We start from the raw sequence: 18,544 nt of genomic DNA on the forward strand, positions 1-18,544 counted from the left end.
CAACGGACATTTTAACGGATTATCATTATTATTGTAAAGAAGAAGAAGAGGACGAAACCTAAAAGCGGAACGTTTCTTCTGTTCACTTTTTTCTAGAGGGGCGTGTATTCGGAGTCGCACACATGTGGCATGTTTAAGCCGCTGTCAAAATATAATATACATCATTTACCTGTGAAAGAAAAAATGGAGAACACAGAGCGACTCCGTGTTCTGGAGTTATACAGCGGAATAGGAGGAATGCATTATGCTTTAAAGGGTACGTCGTTTGATCTAAACCTGTAGCGATTATTGACACACATACTGTAACGTTACCTGACACAGGATCAGTTGCAGAGGCTTTCTGTCTATAAAGTTATTGGCACGCTGGTATGATTCCCACAGGTGTCACTGTTCCCTTACTGTATATTTGTTTATAAAGGTAATTTGTTTCTTTAGAGTTGTGTGTAGACTAGCTAATTTCTTAAAAGTTGACTTAATGTGTGCGTTTCTTTCTTTCAGAGAGCTCGGTTCCTGCTGAAGTTGTGGCCGCTGTGGATGTCAACACAACAGCCAATGAAATCTACAAACACAACTTCCCCAATACCCCACTCTTGCCAAAAACTATCGAGGTCAGTCCTTGCCCTCATGAATCTCAATTGGTTACATAAATAATTCGACACATTTAGTTTGAACGTGTTCACATAACACTAACGTATTTGCAAATGTATACAGACAATAATATACATAATCTAACAAGATCAATATGACTGATTTACGCAATTTTTCATAGATTTATGTCAGTTATAATTGACCTTTCTGCAACCCAAACAGCTGGTGTAAACAAAAACTGTCTTATTTAACTGATTTATTGCGTTCCTAACAACGTGTAACATCTTTTGTAACATCCTGAAAATGATGTTTCTTGGTTAGTCCTACCGGCATGTAGCCCCATGACTGCGTTTTTAAAAGCAATAGGAGGTAAAAGAGTAACTGAGTGGTTTTTGTGGTGGGTAAAGGTTGTGTGCTTTGTCAGCATGGTAATGATGCACCTGCCACTGGCCTCAGTTTATGAGAATTTAAAACAATGGATGGAGATTCAAGAAGTGATAACTACGATGGATTACATATTTAAATGGCATTATTGTGAAGTAAATTTGTCTATTTAAATGGTTTTTGAATGTCAGCATATATAACTGATTTTCTAATCATACAGCTTTTGACTACCAGTCAAAAGTTTTTGAACAGTGAGAGTTTTCATGTTTTATAAGAAGCCACTTCTGCTCACCGAGCCTGCATTTATTTGATTCAAAGTACAGCAAAAGCAGTAATATTGTGAAACCATTTTACTATTTAAAATAACTGCTTTCTATTTTATTTCATTCCTGTGACCAAAGCTACATTTTCAGCATCATTACTCCAGTCTTCAGTGTCACATGATCCTTTAGAAATCATTCTAATATGCTGATTTGCTGTTCAAGAATTTTTTTTATTATTATTATCAATATTTAAAACGGTCAAGTACATTGTTTCAGGATTCTTTGATGAATCGAAAGATCCAAATATCAGCATTTATCTGAAATAAAAAGCTTTTGTAACATTATACACTATACCTTCAAAAGAGTCAGTATAATTTTGGGGAAAGAAATGAGATTTGAATTAATTTAATTAATACTTTTATTTAACAAGGATGCTTTAAATTGATCAGAAGTGATGATAAAGACATGTATAATGTTACAAAAGATTACAAAAGAGCAGCAAATCAGAATATTAGAATGGTTTCAGAAGGATCATGTGACTGGGGTAATGATGCTAAATATTTAGCTTTAAAATCACAGGAATAAATTACATTTTAAAATATATTCAAATAGAAAACAATTATTTTAAATGGCAAAAATTTTTCAAAATTGCTCTGTTTTTGCTGTACTTTAGATCAGGCTTAGTGAGCAGAAGAGGCGTCTTAAAAAAATCATGAAATCTTTTTGTGTTTATATTTTGATATAAGTCATTATACGTTTGATTTTTAAAATCAGATTTGTTTTTTGCTAAATATAGTTGTTTAATAATAGCTCTTTTGCTTTGGTTTACCAGGGAATGACATTACAGGATTTTGACAAACTGAATTTTGATGTGATTTTGATGAGTCCACCATGTCAGCCGTTCACCAGGTGATCAGAATGTTTTTTTTGTCTCTTAAACACTAATGATCCACAAAAGTTTTAAGCACCACAATATTGAACGTTAATAATAATAATTGTTGCTTTAGCAGCAAACCAGCATATTAGAATGGTTTCTGAAGGATCATGTGACACTGAAGACTGTAGTAACGATGCTGAATATTCAGCTTTGCATCACAGAAATAAATGACATTTTAAAATATTTTTTGAATAGAAAATTATTTTAAACTGTAATAATTTTTAACGATATTACAGTTTTTATTGTGTTTTTAATCAAATAAATGCAGCCTTGGTCAGCATAAGAGACTTTTCTCAAAAACGTTTAAAAATCTTATCGACCCCAAAATTTGTATCGTGTAAAGGCCTACTAAATTGGTCAACTAAAGCTAATGTGTGTTTCTCAACAGGATTGGTTTGCAGGGAGATGTTGCCGATCCCAGAACAAAGAGCTTCCTCTATATCCTAGACCTCCTACCGAGGTTAGACTGATCAATCTGACTCTGAAGTCACTTAAACATAATTTCTCTGATATTGATTTACAAATTAAAGGAGAAGTTCACTCCAGAATGAAAGTTTCCTGATCATTTACTCAAGCCCATGTCATCCAAGACGTTCAAGTATTCTTAGTTGCAAAGAAATGGATTTTGAGGAAAATATTCCAGGATTTTTCTCCATTAAGTGGACTTCAAAGGGAACCAATGGGTTTAAGTTCCAAATTGCAGATTCAATGCCACTTCAAAGGGCTCTACACAATCCCAGCTGAGGAATAAGGGTCTAATGATCCCAGACAAACATTTGTGGTTAAAAAGTGTTTTTTTTTTTTTTTTTTTTTTTTTTTTAGAAAATGAACAATCTTTTCAATAACAATAACAATCAGAAATTTTCTTTATATTTTTACACTTTTTAACCACAAATGCTCATCTTGGTCACACATGGTTAGTTCTTCATCTGTGTACTTCGGTTCAAAAATCTCATTTTCTCCTCCAACTTCAAAATCGTCCGACCTAGTTATTTTAGTTTTTTTTTTTGTAAAGGGCATTTGACTTTCTTTGTGTGTTCACTTTGTAAACACTGGGTCGGTACTTCAACCTACATCATGTGTGGCCTTTCCAACTTCATTACATATTGTGCGAGGTTCGGCTGTTGCAAGATGAGCATTTGTGGTTAAAAAGTATATACATTTTTATTGTTTTAAGAAATAAGAAAACCTTCAACCTGCTGATCCCATTGAAGTACACCGTATAGAGAAAAATCCTGGAATGTTTTCCTCAAAAAACTTAATTTCTTTGCAGCTGAAGACAAAAAGACATGAACATCTTGGATGATAAGGGAAGTGAGTAAATTATCAGAAATTATTTTGTTTTCTAGAAGTGAACTTCTTTGATATTATTTTCTAAGAACAAGGCAAATTTCCTGGCATTGTACGTTATACTGTATTTTTGCACATCTGACATTATTAATTCATGATTTCTGATGAAAGGACAAAGAAGCTTCCTCTCTTTTCCATTTGCCCTTTCTCAAGTCCGTTGTGTTATTCTCGATCTCTGCCAGAGTTGTTCTTTCCCAGAGCGTATTTGTTAAAAAGAATGTACCTCTCTTCCTCCCCGCAGGCTCAGCAAGCGGCCACGCTTCATTCTGCTGGAGAATGTGAAGGGCTTTGAGACCTCTGCTGCAAGGTAACCAGGACGGCACAGGAGCCTTGAGATCACCATGGTTACGTGGCTAAGAGCCAACAGGGTCATCGGTTACCCCTCTGTGTTTCTGTCACTATTCATTGTGATAACAAGAATCTTCTAGTTGTGTCTGTACATTGGTGGATCAAAAGCATTTTAAAGAATTAGTTCACTTACAGAATAAACACCCCCATGTCATCCAAGATGTTCATGTCTTTTTTCTTCAGGTGAAAATAAATTATGGTTTTTGAGGGGAACATTCCAGAATTTTTCTCCGTATTGTGGACTTCAATGTGAGCCAACGAGTTGAAGGTCCAAATTGTAGTTTCAGTGCAGCTTCAAAGGGCTCTACATGATCCCAGACGAGGAATAAGGGTCTAATGATCCCAGACAAACATTTGTGGTTAAAAAGTATATACTTTTTTTTTTCTTTTTTTTTTTAAGAAAATGACCAATCGATAAGACACTTATTCATTGGCTGGTATTGTGTAGAGCCCTTTGAAACTGCAGTTTGGACCTTTAAACCGTTGGCCACCATTGAGGTCCACTATATGGAGAAAAATCCTGAAATGTTTTCCTCAAAAACTTTAATTTCTTTTCGACTGAAGAAAAAAACCCCCGAACATCTTTGATGAGGTGGAGGTGAGCAATTTATTAGGAAATTTGTATTCTTCTCCTTTAAAAATAAAGGTTCCAAAAGTGGATTTTTGCAGTGATGCCTTAGAATAACTATTTTTGAGAACCTCTCGGTGAACAGTTCATAAAAAAATAAGAACATTTTAATAATGCAAACTACTTTTTTTCCACTATGAAGAACCTTAAAGGGATAGTTCACCCAAAAATGTAATTCTGTAATCATTTACTAACCCTCAAATGGTTCCAAACGGGTATAATTTTTCTGCAGTTGAACCAAGCGGCAACCTCCCGCTCTCTCTATTGAAACCAACACGGAAGTGGCTTAAACTGCAATTTATCGACTGGCTGCTAGAGACTGGCTGCAAAAGGGAGTCAGTCCCATTGACTCCCCATGTTAAAATGCCCAACTTTACAGCAGAAAAAAAACATGTTTACAGCCTGGTTCAAAAAGTGGTTTTAGACTATATAGCTAATCTCGCCCTTCATGTCAACTGTGAGGGGGGTGAATTTTTTTATAACTCATCCGTTTAAGTTATATTAAGACGTAAAGTTCAGCATAATTAAGGGCGTGGCCACTTGAGTGACAGGGGGATTGCCGCTGCTGTCACCAATGGCGCGCTAAGTAGGCATGGTTTCAGCCCCCAGCTCCACCCACGTCCCGCCTCTTTGTCCATTTTCGATTATCCAGGAGTGACGCGCGATGACGCGATTCCAAGATACAGACAGCGAATCGCGCCAGGTTTCAAAATCGCTCTTCAGAAACCTACGGGTGACGTCACGGGCACTATTTTTTACAGTCTATGAGTTGAACGCAAAAAAAGATATTATGAAGAAGATTGGTGACTGAACCGGTAACGGTAACCATTGACTTCCATAGTATGTAATAAAATACTATGGAAGTCAATGGCTACCATCAGTTGTTTCATTCTTCTTTTATGTTCAGCAGAAGAAACTCATACAAATTTTAAACCTTAAAGTGGTATATGATTACAGAATGTTCATTTTTGGGTGAACCGTCTCTTAAAATTTTTCATGGATGTTATAGATTCTTCATGGAACCAATGAAAAGCCTTTATTGTTAATTTTATTTGCTTTTGATTACTGTCAGAAAAAACATAACTGAGCTGTTTTGGATTTTTATTTTACAGGGATGCTTTGCTTAAGACAATGAGAGAGTGCGACTACAGCTTTCAGGAGTTTCTGATCTCACCAACATCTGTAAGTATGTCTTTTCATCTCTTGAAAATCTCACAAAGTGTACTTTTACGTGATTGTGTGTTTTTATTGCCACAGCTTGGGATCCCAAACTCTAGACTCAGATACTTCCTCATTGCAAAGCGACCACCAGAATCCTTCTCATTCCCAACTTCAGCTGAGGTATTTTTCTGTTTGGATCTATTCTAAAAAGTAATACAGTTGCTATTGAATACTAAAGCTTTTCTTCTACTGGTAGATTATCGAGGGCTTCCCCATGTCTGACTCTTCAGATAGTCTCGCTGTTCCACACAATCATCCTACATCATCTGAAAGTGAGACAGAAAAGACTGGGGCGATCATTTTTAAGCTGGAGACAGAACAAGAGTTGGAAAGGAAGAGGATCCAGGACAGTCTGGAAACAGTCAGGAGGCTGCAGGACTTCCTGAAGGAAGATGAAGAAGACATTGATCAATATCTGCTGCCCCCCAAAACCCTGCTCAGATATACTTTGCTGATGGATATAGTTCAGCCCAGCAGCAGGAGATCAGTCTGCTTCACTAAAGGGTGTGTGCCTTACTGTATTAGTATATATTATACACATATACTTCATTTATTCTATTCATACGTGTATATTTGCATTTTATAAGGAAAATGTATATATCATTACATATATCATACAACTATTATATTATATATATATATATATATAATATAATAGTTATAAATATTTATATACATAACATTTTATTTGTTTAGTTAAAAAAATTGTTTCTTTATTTAATAAGTTAATATGCTTAATTTGTATTTATTTATTTTGCAATATAGTTATATATACAATTTTAAATGTTTATAAATAATTTAATATTTAATTTATAAATATTTATTTATTAGTTTATCCATTTGTTTTTATTATTATTTTTTTTTAACTTAATTTATTTTGTGTGTGTGTGTGTGTGTGTGTGTGTGTGTGTGTGTATAATTCAATATTTAATTTATAAATATTTTTATATACATAAGTGTATTTATTTAGTTAAATTTGTTTAAAATAACATATATTTTATATATTTAAGTTAATATGCTTAAATAATTGTCTTTCTAAATGTTGTTATATATATATATATATATATATATTATATATATATATATATATATATATATATATAAAATTGCTTATATTTATATCTATAATTTTATATTTAATTTCTTAATATTTATATATAAAATGTAAAAATTTTTATTGCTTTTTTAACATTATAGCGTGTTTGTCTTAGCATATATTAGGATATATACTTAATTTAGTTTATACATGTATTTATATTTTATAAAATATATATATATATATATGTATGTATATAAATGTGTGTGTGTGTGTGTGTGTGTGTGTGTGTGTATATATATATATATATATATATATATATATATATATTACATCATAATTATTTTATAATAATATAAATATAAAATATTTAAATATATATATATATTTATCTTAATTATTTTTTTAATAGAAGTGTTAATGCAATTAAAATGAGGCAACATTGAAAATGTATTTAATATGCACTAATTTCATATTTAATTTATTAATATTTATATATAAAATGTAAAATTATTTATTGCTTTTTTAACATTATAGCGTGTTTGTCTTAGTATATATTAGGATAAATACTTAATTTAGTTTATACATGTATTTATATTTTATATGTATAAAAAAAAATATATATTTTTTTACATCATAATTATTTTATAATAATATAAATATACAAAATATTTTTAAAAAATTATATTTATCTTAATTATTTTTTAATAGAAATGTTAATGCAATTAAAATGAGGCAACATTGAAAATTTATTTAATATGCACTAATTTCCTAATGTTTTCAGCCACCAATCGGAATGTACTACTATTTAACATGTTTTACCATATTTCAAATAATTCCCCAGCCAATATCCTTGTTAATAATAACCATCGATTGTTTCTGTAGTTATGGTCACTATGTGGAAGGCACTGGCTCCGTCCTGCAATCCTGTGTGGATGTAAACCTAGAGAATGTGTTCAAGAACCTAGAACTGCTTTCTGAAGAAGATAAACTAAAGCAGCTTCATCAGTTAAAGCTAAGATACTTCACACCCAGAGAGATCGCCAACCTCATGGGCTTTCCAGAGGATTTCAGTAAGACTTCAACCCCATTCACCTCTCACAGCACACAATAACGTAAATGAACAGAAATCCTCTCAAACTTAACATTAATATAATCAGATGCTATTTGATTCTCAACAACATAAGCTTTAAAGTGCACTTTGACGTTCCTCTAAGAATGTGAAAAGGTTAATAAATAACCTCTCTCATTATTTTCTCTTGGCTCCCATGCAGATAATAAACTCTTTCAGAATTCGATTAAATTCAAAAACAGCGGCATATGATATTAGAAATTATTCTTTTATTATTATTATTAGATCCTTAGGCTTTTTACCATATAACAGTCAAGAATTCAGTTTTGTAACATTTTAATGGTGCATTTAGTGAAATATATTACATTATTGTAGTTGTCAATTAAATATTTTTCATAAAAATGTCATATTTTGTCTGTTTCAGCATTTCCAAAGCACATTTCCATAAAGCAGCAGTACCGAGTGCTGGGAAACAGCTTAAACGTCCATGTGGTTTCACATCTTATACGTCTTATGATCTCAAAATAGGCATTTTGAGATTAGACAGTCAGACGGACTGAAAGAAAACAACAGCATACAGGGAAATGTATATGTATACAGTATATATACATCTTTTTATGCTCTTTTAAAAAATTTAAGGCCCTGTATATTGTTGGATTTTTTTCTGTAAATGTGTATATTAATAAATAAAATGTTATTTTTACAGAGCATTTGTTTTTATTGTCACAAAGTGTTTGAAATGATATTTTTTTTCCTCAAGACCTGTGGAAACCTGGATTAAAATGTGTTTTAAATAACCGGTTATATGGGTAATTTACTGTGAAGCTGTTCGTATTCAGAGAATGAGCACTGAGCACCAGGTTCACAGTCTTAACTTTGGTTACTGATCTCCGAAAAACATGTGACAGCCGCTGACACTTGCCTAATAAAGTCAAATCACTTGCATGCAGCTGAGTTAAATGCCCTCTAGACAGTTATGTGTTCTTTATGAGTGATTTTAGGAAATTCTCAGGGCCAAAGTGCATCTCCGGTTGCTTGTGTTTTAGGCAGGTTTAGGTTTGAAGATACAGTACAGTGTCTGATGAGCGTCCTGGGACAAGCTCTCTCAGCATGGCTCGGACACTGAGCTTCTCCTGGCCCTTAGTCTTTCTACTTTTCCTTTCTGGACTGCAGTGTGACCATGGACAGTCCAACAGCAGACAAACAAGGCAGAGCACTGACCAGTATGTATTTAAATTATTTCATGTTTGCTTGAAATTTTGCCATATTGTCTTGTTTGAGACCACTTGAATTTTGAATAGACAGTTGTCATAGTTTCAAACATTTGAATGGGGTTTTGTGAAGCTTTTATGATATTACTAGACAGAATATATTGAGTGAGTGAGGATTTAAACATGGAAGTGTCTTCCAAAGTTACCTGGTGATTGATTTGCAGGCCTCGTATGATATCGGAAAACGGTCACCTCACATTCTCTGCTGGTTACAACAAAGATATTCGCTTCACAACCTCAGGGACGGGAAGTTTGAAAGTAGGGGCAGAGGACCTCATCCAGCAGATAAATCAGGTGAGTTTATGATGAGTTTGATTGGAACATCAGATTTTGCTTGTTGGGGTAAAAATATGGTTATATTTTAGTAATAAGAGCTAATAATCGCAAGCTGAGAGGTTTATGTTGTGTCCAACATGTCATGATTCTGTAGTGATGTTAGTATCACTAACTGAATCAGAAATGAGGTTTTGATTAGAAAAAAAAGTCTGTAGGGTTTTTATTTTATTTAGTTTTGTTCACTGCAAAAATGCTTTTCTTACTTAGATTTTTTTGTCGTTTGCCAAAATATCTAAAAATTCTTAAATCAAGAAAGTTTCTAGAACAGTAAAAATTATTTTCTTGTTTTTAGAAAAAAAAAACAAGTCAAAATTAAGTGAGTTTTTGCTTAGAACAAGCAAAATAATCTGCCAGTGGGTTAAGCAAAAAAAAAAAAAAAAAAATCTTATTTCAAACAGAAAACAAGATTATTTTTCTTACCCCATTGGCAGATTATTTTGCTTGTTTTTTGCTTGCTTGTTTTTTTCTGAAAACAAAACAATTTTTACTCATCTATAAAATCCTTCTTGATTAAAGAATTTTTAGATATTTTGGCTGGAAACTAGACAAAACATTTAAGTGAGAAAAACATTTTTTCCAGTGTTCGGTTGATTTTGTTTTTATTTTGTTGCTTTTGTTTTGCTTTGGATGTATTGCATTTTATTTTGTTTTGTTTTAATAAGATTTATTTTATTGCTTTTTGTTTCTTTATTTTTACTTGTGTTTTATTGTCTTTCTGTGTGCATTTTGTTAAAGTTTGTTTTGGTTTTGTTGTTTTAGTTTTTTATATTTGTGTTTTGATTTAAAAACAAAATGTCTATAAAGATTTTGTTTTGTTTACATATGATTTATTTTATTTTATTTATTTGTTATTATTATTTTTAATTGTTTCATTATCTTTTTGAGTTAATTTTGTTTAGGTTTGGTTTTGTTGTTTTTGTTTAGATTTTTATATTTAATTGTGTTTTGATCAAACAAAAATCCCAAAATGTCTGTAGGATTTTATTTTATTTTGCTTTGTTTTGTTGATTTTTTTTTTTTTTTTGTCTCAGATGGGTTGCTATTTAATTTTGTTTTAATAAGATTTATTTGATTGTTTTTTTTGTTTGTTTGTTTTTACTCGTGTTTCATTGTCTTTTTTGTGTGCATTTTGTTTAGGTTTGGTTTGGTTTTGATTTTTATATTTAATTGTGTTTTGATAAAACAAAAATCCCAAAATGTCTGCAGGATTTAATTTAATTTTGATTTGTTGATTTTATTTTGTTTTGTTTTATTTAATTCTGTTCTTTGGTTGTGTTGTTTTTTTTTAATTTAATTTAGTTTTTTCATTGTCTTTTTGGGTGAAATTAGTTTGGGTTTGGTTTTGTTTAAATTTTTATATTTAATTGTGTTTTGATTAAACAAATCACAAAACGTCTATGATGTTTCATTGTCTTTTTGTGTGCATTTTGTTTAGGTTTGGTGTTATTGTTTTTTTATTTAATACTGTTTTGATTACAAATATCTCAAATTGTTTATTTTATTTTATGGTTGTGTTGCTTTTGTATTTTATTTATTTTTTGTTTATTTTTGCTTATGTTTCATTCTTTAATGTGCATTTTGTAGTATTTTTACTTGTATTATTTTGTTTTGTTTCCTATTGCATTAATTTAATTTAATTCCATAATTGTGTTTAGTTTTGCTTTATTCCATTTACATTAAATATTCATTATTCTGTTCAGCCCAGAGCAAGCATTTTGTCTGTTATTAAAACACTTGACACTTTTTTTTTTTATTTAATTGTGTTTTTTGTTTTAATAAACCAGTTGTGACTTGTGTAATATTTTTTGAGTGTAAAACAGTAAAAACGTTTTTACTCAGAAAATATACTTAGATATTTTTAAAAAGGTCTCTCCTGGAAGAATTTTAGAGTTTTTTTTATCATTGATTTAATTGAAAGATTCTATATGGTTTTTATCATTTTTACTATTTTTGTAACTTGTATGTTTTTGTACAGTGATTGCTTCTTAAGAATATATTATATTATTGTAAATGATGCATTGAAATGATATGTTGCCATAATTACAGGAATTGTTGATGATACGGCATTAAAACAGATCAATTTGTTGTTTATTTTGACTTGTATTATTTACTTCAATGAATGTGTTTCATTTCAATCAGTTTACATTACATTTCCTTTATTCGAGTCAGCTCAGAGCAAGCATTTTGTCTGTTACTGAATCACTTCATGCACCAGGGTGAAGTTTTAATCAAATTGAATCCACTCTGTTCTAGATCAAAATTAACAAAGATGACATCGATACAATAAAGAACAGTGGCCCGTCTCCGGATATCACTAACCAGATCAATCAACTCAACACCAAAGTGGCGACACTGGAGACAAAAGTTCAGACAATAGAACAGGTATTGCTGTAATCATCAATTTCACTCGAGGCTCTTATTGCTTATTATTACCTTCCATTACAGCCTTTACGATCTGATCTTAGTTTTACAACATTCTGTGTTTCATAGACAATACAGCGGAAGACATGCAGCAGCAATCCATGTCAAAATGCAGGAACCTGCTTGAACTTGTTAGATGCTTTTCATTGCCTCTGTCCTGACACCTGGCAGGTCAGTCACTCAGATATCCGTCTGTCCTTCTTTCTCGTTTAATATGTCATTCTGATTGCCACTTGGTTCAATCTCTACAGGGTCCCACATGTGCTGTGGATGTGAATGAGTGTCAAGTGTTAGCAGGAACTCCGCTAGGCTGTCAAAACGGGGCCACATGTGTGAACACACCCGGATCTTACACGTAACTCTCTGTTATTTGTCTTTTTAGTTTTACAAGTCATTTTTAAATGATTTTTAAAGAATCCTTTTCTGCTCACCAAGCCTGCATTTATTTGATCCAAAATACAGCAAAAGCAGTAATATTGTCAAATATTTTTACTATTTTGAATAACTGCTTTCTATTTGAATGTACTTTAAAATGTAATTTATTCCTGTGATCAAAGCTACATTTTCAGCACCATTACTCCAGTCACATGATCCTTCAGAAATCATTCTAATATGCTGATTTATTGTTCTTTTATATTATTTTTGTCAGTATTTAAAACAGTTGAGTGCAACTGAAAGATCCAAAGATCAGCATTTATCTGAAATAAAAAGCTTTTGTAACATTATACGCTATACCATTTTTTTTTTTGGAGAATGAAATGATAGAAATTAATACTTTTATTTAGCAAAGATGCTTTAAATTGATCAAAACTGACGATAAAGACATTTAGAATGTAACAAAGGATTCTATTTGAGATAAATGCTGTTCTTCTGTACTTTCTATTCATTAAAGAAACCTGAAAAAAATCTACTTGGCTGTTTTCAGCATAATAATAATAATAATAATAATACTTGTTTTTTTAAGCAGCAAATCAGAATATTAGAATGATTTGTGAAGGATCATGTGACTGGAGTAATGGTGCTTAAAATTCAGCTTTGAAATCGCAGGAATAAATTACAATTTAAAAAATATTCAATTAGAAATCAGTATTTTAAATGGTAAAAACATTTTCAAAATTCAAAGACTTTTTTTAAAAACATTAAAATCAACGCTTAAAATTCAGCGTTGAAATCACAGAATAAACTGCATTTTAAATATATTTCCAATTAAAACAGTATTTTAGTAATCAATAGAAAACTGTATTTTAATTGTATAAATATTTCAAAATTGTACTGTTTTTGCTGTACTTTGAAACAAATAAATGTAGGTTTGGTGAGACTTCTTTAATTCAGCTTTGAAATCACTGGAATAAATACAATTTTAAATATATGTTCAATTAGAAAACAGTATTTTAATTGGTGAAAACATTTCAAAATGTTACTGTTTTTGCTGTACTTTGAAACAAATAAATGCAGGCTTGGTGAGCAGAAGAGACTTTAAAACATTAAAAATCATACTGTTCAAAAACTTTTGACTTGTAGTGTATATGTGAGATTTTTTTGTTCATATTTTACATTTGTTTTGTTTATCAGCTGTACCTGTACTCCAGAGTGGTATGGTCCACACTGTACAACTCGCTATGATGACTGCACAGGAGGAAGTCAGGATCTGTGTGTTCACGGCGTGTGCATCGATTCAGACAGAGTCAATCCCAATGAGGTGATTCAAAATTATGATAATTTATTCTGTTTTCCACATGCATGCTCATGTGCAAATAAACTACTCATCATTTCATCTGGAAAAAAAAGAGTATTCTATCATTATGTACCCTCATGTCATACCTGTAAGACTTTACTTTCCATAGAACAAAAACACATTTTTTTGAGAATATCCTAGGATAGCTTTATCCATAGAAGGCTTCAAAGTGAATGAAATAGTGTTATAAAAGTATCATAAAAGTGATGCTTACCAACGGTGCATTTATTTGATCTAAAATGCAAAAACTCAGATATTATTACTATTTAAAATAACTGCTTTCTATTTGAATATATTTTAAAATGTAATTTATTCCCTAAATTTTCAGCCTCATTTATTAATAAATAAATGCATACATACATATTTATGTAGAGTTTTTGAACAGTAGAACTTGTTTTTTTTTAAGAAAAAACTGCTCACCAAGCCTGCATTTATTTGATCCGAAGTATAGAAAAAACAGTAAAATTTTAAAATATTTTTACTATTTAAATAACTGCTTTTTATTTGAATATATTTTAAAATCTAATTTATTCCTGTGATTTCAAAGCTGAATTTTTAGCATCATTACTCCAGTCACATGATCCTTCAGAAATCATACTAATATTCTGATTTGCTGCTCAAAAAACATTTATTATGTTAAAAACAGCTGAGTAGATTTTTTCTCAGGTTTCAGGTTTGATGAATAGACTAGAATTTATCTGAACTAGAAATCCTTTGTAACATTATACATGTCTTTATCATCACTTTTGATCAATTTAAAGCATCCTTGCTAAATAAAAGTATTAATTTCTATAATTTCTTTCCCCTAAAAACTGTTTTAAATATTGACAATAATACTAATAAATGTTTCATTTCTGAAGGATCATGTGACACTGAAGAGTGGAGTAACAATGCTGTAAATTTATCTTTGATCACAGGAATAAATTACATATTCAAATACATTCAAATAAAAAGCAGTTATTTCAAATAGTAAAAATACGTCACAATATTACGGCTTTTGCTGTATTTTGGATCAAATAAATGCAGGCTTGGTGAGCAGAAGAGACTAAGAAACATTTAAAATCTTACTGTTCAAACTTTTGACCGGTAGTGTATGTATACATGACATATGATACTTTATGGTGTTTGGCCATTTTGGTCACCATTCACTTTCATTACATACTAAAGAGCAGCATGAACATTCTGCTTAACGTCTCCGTTTGTGTTCTACAAAACAAAGTCATACACCTTTAAAACAACATGCATCTCTCTGACATCTCTTTTCAGCCCAAGTATAAGTGTATCTGTGATGCTGGCTGGATGTCTCCACCCGGACAGTCAGCGTGCACAGCTGACATCGATGAGTGCAGCCTCCCGAACAAACCCTGCTCCACAAATCCCCCTGTGCAGTGCTTCAACACTCTGGGCTCGTTCTACTGTGGCGCCTGCCCTGCAGGTTAGACCACTCAGCCCAGCTGAGCCACATCAGATATGATTATGTCAATCATTTAGCTTTTTTTAGATAGTTTATGTGAAAGACTATTGGGTGTATTTACATTGAAGGCATTTAATAGACCAACAGATCAAAAACATCTTTTAATGAAATTCGTTCTTTCGGTTCCTTCAGGATGGCAGGGGAATGGTTACAGCTGCCAGGATGTCGATGAATGTGCCACAAACAATGGAGGCTGTTCGACTTCCCCCATGGTGCCTTGTCTCAACACCATGGGCTCCTTCCACTGTGGCCAGTGTCCTCCAGGTTTAGCTCACATCCTGATTCTCATGCAATTTAAAATAAGACCTGTTGTCTTAACAAGAATAGTTCACCCAAAAATGAATTTGTGCCCTGCTGTACAAAAGTTTAGGGTTGGTAAGATTTGTAAAAATCTCTTATATTCACTAAGTAATATTCTGGAAAACTATTATAATTTAAAATACCTTTAATATTATTATATTATATTTCAAATTTTAATTTATTCCTGTGATGCAAAGCTGAAATTATCACATGATTCTTCTGAAGTCATTCTAATATTCTTATAATGTGTTCTTACCTGAATGATCCACAGCTGTGTTTTTTTGTTTAGTGATAGTTGTTCATGAGTCCCTTGCTTGTCCTGAACAGTTAAACTGCCCACTGTTCTTCAGAAAAAAATCCTTCAGGTCCTACGGTTTTTCAGCATTTTTGTTTATTTGAACACTTTCCAACAATGACTGTATGATTTTGAGATCCATCTTTTCTCACTGAGGACAACTGAGGGACTCACATGTATCTATTACAGAAGGTTCAAATGCTCACTGATGCTCCAGATTAAAAACAAAAAACATGCATTGAGAGCCAGGGGGTGAAAACTTTTGGAATTTGACGATCAGGGTAAATTTAACTTATTTTGTCTTCTGGGAAACATGTAACATATCTTCTGTAGCTTCTGAAGGGCAGTACTAAATGAAGAGAAATATGATATTTCGGCAAAATAAGAAAAATGTACACATCTCCATTCGGTTCAAAAGTTTCCACCCCCCCGGATTTTAATGCATTGTTTTTCCTTCTGGAGCATCAGTGAGTGTTTGAACCTTCTGTAATGGTTGCATATGAGTCCCTCAGTTGTCCTCAGTGTGAAAAGATGGATCTCCAAATCATACAGTCGTTGTTGGAAAGGCTTCAAATACACAAAAATGCTGAAAAAACAAACAAAAAACAATTGTGGGACCTGAAGGAGTTTTCTGAAAGTGGGATTGAAACTTTTGATATCAATGATGTCTTAAGTTGGACCTTTTGCACAATTAAAGTGCATTAAGCACATAATTATTTGTTCCAATTTAGCAAAGTATACCAGTTTAGTATACCAAAAGTACAACTGCAGAGTTTTTTTTCACTAGGGCAGTGGTTCTCAAACTTTTTTGCTCGCACCCCCCTTTAAACCATTACAAAATCTGGCGCCCCCCTCCCGAAAATACCTATCCCACCTAAGACTAATAAATGATTTTACTAAACATAATGAAAAATTTATGCCTAGTTAAAAAAAAAAGAAAAGAAAAGCTACAGGACAAAAACACATGCAACACTTGAAACTTAGCACTTTTGATCAATATAATGCATCCTTTATTAAATTATTAATTTCTTTCAAATAAATAAGTTAGGTTTATGTAAGAAACATTCTAAAATTTGACTTATTTTGGCTGAACTATGCATTTGATATCTTATTATTTAGTATCTGAATCATTTCGAGTTCATAATTTCCCTCTAGAGATGGCTGGGAACATAAAACATGCCTATTTTTAGTACGTTTGCATGTCCTCTGGCCTGTAAAATCCTGCTGAATCATGTTTTTTTCCTAACTGTAGTATGTTTCAAAGAGAGACAGATGCTTGTGTGATCTAAAATTTCAATATATTCCCTCTGGGAGAGATGGAGAGAAAGCTAGAAGGGGTGGAGAGATCCATTAGCTGGGTTCATTGAGGACAGTGCTGTCTGCGGGTCTTGATAATTTATTCAGCTTTACAAGTCTCAATTGACTGCTAGATTGGAGAGGAAGACCAGACGCACTGAAATGATGGAGCTAAAATAGCCATTAAATGTAAGATGAGACTGCTGACCCCTTGTGTGTGTCCTCAGGCTATGAGGGAGATGGGAAGACTTGCACTCAGGCTGACATCTGCTCCACTAACAATGGAGGATGTCATCCACTGGCGACATGTACTTCTTCTCCAGGTACACACACACACACACACACACACACACACACACACACACACACACACAATCACTGCATACTTTTACTGTAGTTATTCTTTACAGCAGCGCATGACTAGTAGCATTCCAGTATGTTATAACAGGATCAATAAAATGGGTGTTAAACTTTAGTTGCTGTGGTGTAACCTCCTGATATAAAAGACAATATTGCTGTATGTGTCAGTTTTACAAGTTTGTTTGTTTTAGTCAGTGTTAGTCTTTTGACAGAAATATTATTAACATTTTATCTATTTGGTCTTATTAATTAATTTCAGTCAATTTTACTGTGACTAAAAGGCATCTGATTCTGGGAAATAACATTTTTGTTGACAAAATATTGGAAACTATTTTTCCTGAAGTGGTACCTTTTTTATATAAAATGCTGTGATTTTTAGTAGTTATTCATATATGTGTAATATTATGTTTCATATATTTGATTATAGTCTTATTAATAATATTCTTTCTAAATTTTTCTTCAGAATCATTGGTGTATTGCTAATGTGTCTAATATACTATATATATGTGACCCTGGACCACAAAACCAGTCTTAAGTCGCTGGGGTATATTTGTAGCAATAGCCAAAAATACATGGTACACTCTAAAAAGTGCTGGGTTAAAAAATAACCCAACCATAACCCAGCTGCTGGGTAACTATGGGACAGAACACGCGTTGGGTTGTTTTGACCCAAGTGCTGGGTTAAATCATTTGACCCAAAATGCTGGGTTGTTTATTTGACCCAACCAGTGGGTCAGATTAACTGTGTTGCTGGGTTAAAAACTACCAAAATATTGGGTTATTTATTGTCTAATTGCCTTGCTACCTTTATATTTACCAATAATAATATATAAATCACAAAAGAATGTAAAATTATTATTGTTTTTCTGTAATACAGTTACACAACACAAAAAAATGAATATGTAAATGTCATTTTAATGAGTTTTCATATTTCTTTTTAATACAGTTTTCAAATAGGTGTAGCTGTCACACATTTTGTCCAACCCTTAAAGACACAAATAACGGTTTTAGTAGATCAGTTTCTTTTAAACACAAAACTGTAAACAAGGCACACTATATTCATATTCTTTATGTCAACATTGCAGCAGCAGAACACTCAAAAATGAATTATTACCACATTAGAATCATTCCAAACATCGTGCCATTAAAACTAAGCCAAACAAAGAGTCCACCAGACAATTCTTACAATTTAAAACATGTTACAAGTGGCCAAAAAAAAAACTTCACAC

The 18,544-nt window shown here is 32.1% G+C and overlaps 2 protein-coding genes across 2 annotated transcripts in view; both read left to right on the forward strand.

Annotated features, from left to right (window-relative positions):
* Nucleotides 1–25: 25 nt before the first annotated feature.
* trdmt1 (tRNA aspartic acid methyltransferase 1) lies at nucleotides 26–8,530 on the forward strand. Its single transcript, XM_073831061.1, has 10 exons — nucleotides 26–256; nucleotides 499–608; nucleotides 2,068–2,144; nucleotides 2,561–2,632; nucleotides 3,764–3,829; nucleotides 5,611–5,680; nucleotides 5,756–5,839; nucleotides 5,916–6,223; nucleotides 7,641–7,828; nucleotides 8,252–8,530. The coding sequence occupies exons 1-10, from the start codon at nucleotides 130–132 to the stop codon at nucleotides 8,353–8,355; spliced, it is 1,206 nt and encodes a 401-aa protein (XP_073687162.1). The 5' UTR covers nucleotides 26–129; the 3' UTR covers nucleotides 8,356–8,530.
* A 363-nt stretch (nucleotides 8,531–8,893) lies between these two features.
* The window catches only part of cubn (cubilin (intrinsic factor-cobalamin receptor)), a 50,469-nt gene continuing 40,818 nt past the window's right edge, over nucleotides 8,894–18,544 (forward strand). The window contains exons 1-9 of the mRNA XM_073830595.1: nucleotides 8,894–9,050; nucleotides 9,263–9,392; nucleotides 11,688–11,816; nucleotides 11,925–12,026; nucleotides 12,107–12,210; nucleotides 13,428–13,554; nucleotides 14,857–15,025; nucleotides 15,197–15,328; nucleotides 17,183–17,278. Of these exons, the coding sequence (XP_073686696.1) occupies nucleotides 8,938–9,050; nucleotides 9,263–9,392; nucleotides 11,688–11,816; nucleotides 11,925–12,026; nucleotides 12,107–12,210; nucleotides 13,428–13,554; nucleotides 14,857–15,025; nucleotides 15,197–15,328; nucleotides 17,183–17,278 (1,102 nt within the window). The 5' untranslated portion in view covers nucleotides 8,894–8,937. The remainder of the gene's footprint in view (nucleotides 9,051–9,262; nucleotides 9,393–11,687; nucleotides 11,817–11,924; nucleotides 12,027–12,106; nucleotides 12,211–13,427; nucleotides 13,555–14,856; nucleotides 15,026–15,196; nucleotides 15,329–17,182; nucleotides 17,279–18,544) is intronic.

Source organism: Garra rufa, chromosome 24 (assembly GCF_049309525.1).
Source record: "Garra rufa chromosome 24, GarRuf1.0, whole genome shotgun sequence".
NCBI classification, from domain to species: domain Eukaryota; kingdom Metazoa; phylum Chordata; class Actinopteri; order Cypriniformes; family Cyprinidae; genus Garra; species Garra rufa.

Excerpts from the sequence above, each read along its gene's own strand:
- trdmt1 (XM_073831061.1), top strand. The coding sequence starts at position 130 with ATGTTTAAGCCGCTGTCAAAATATAATATACATCATTTACCTGTGAAA. Across the intron at positions 2,633-3,763 it reads ATCCTAGACCTCCTACCGAG|GCTCAGCAAGCGGCCACGCT; the intron begins GTTAGACTGATC and ends TCCTCCCCGCAG. Across the intron at positions 3,830-5,610 it reads TTTGAGACCTCTGCTGCAAG|GGATGCTTTGCTTAAGACAA; the intron begins GTAACCAGGACG and ends TTTATTTTACAG.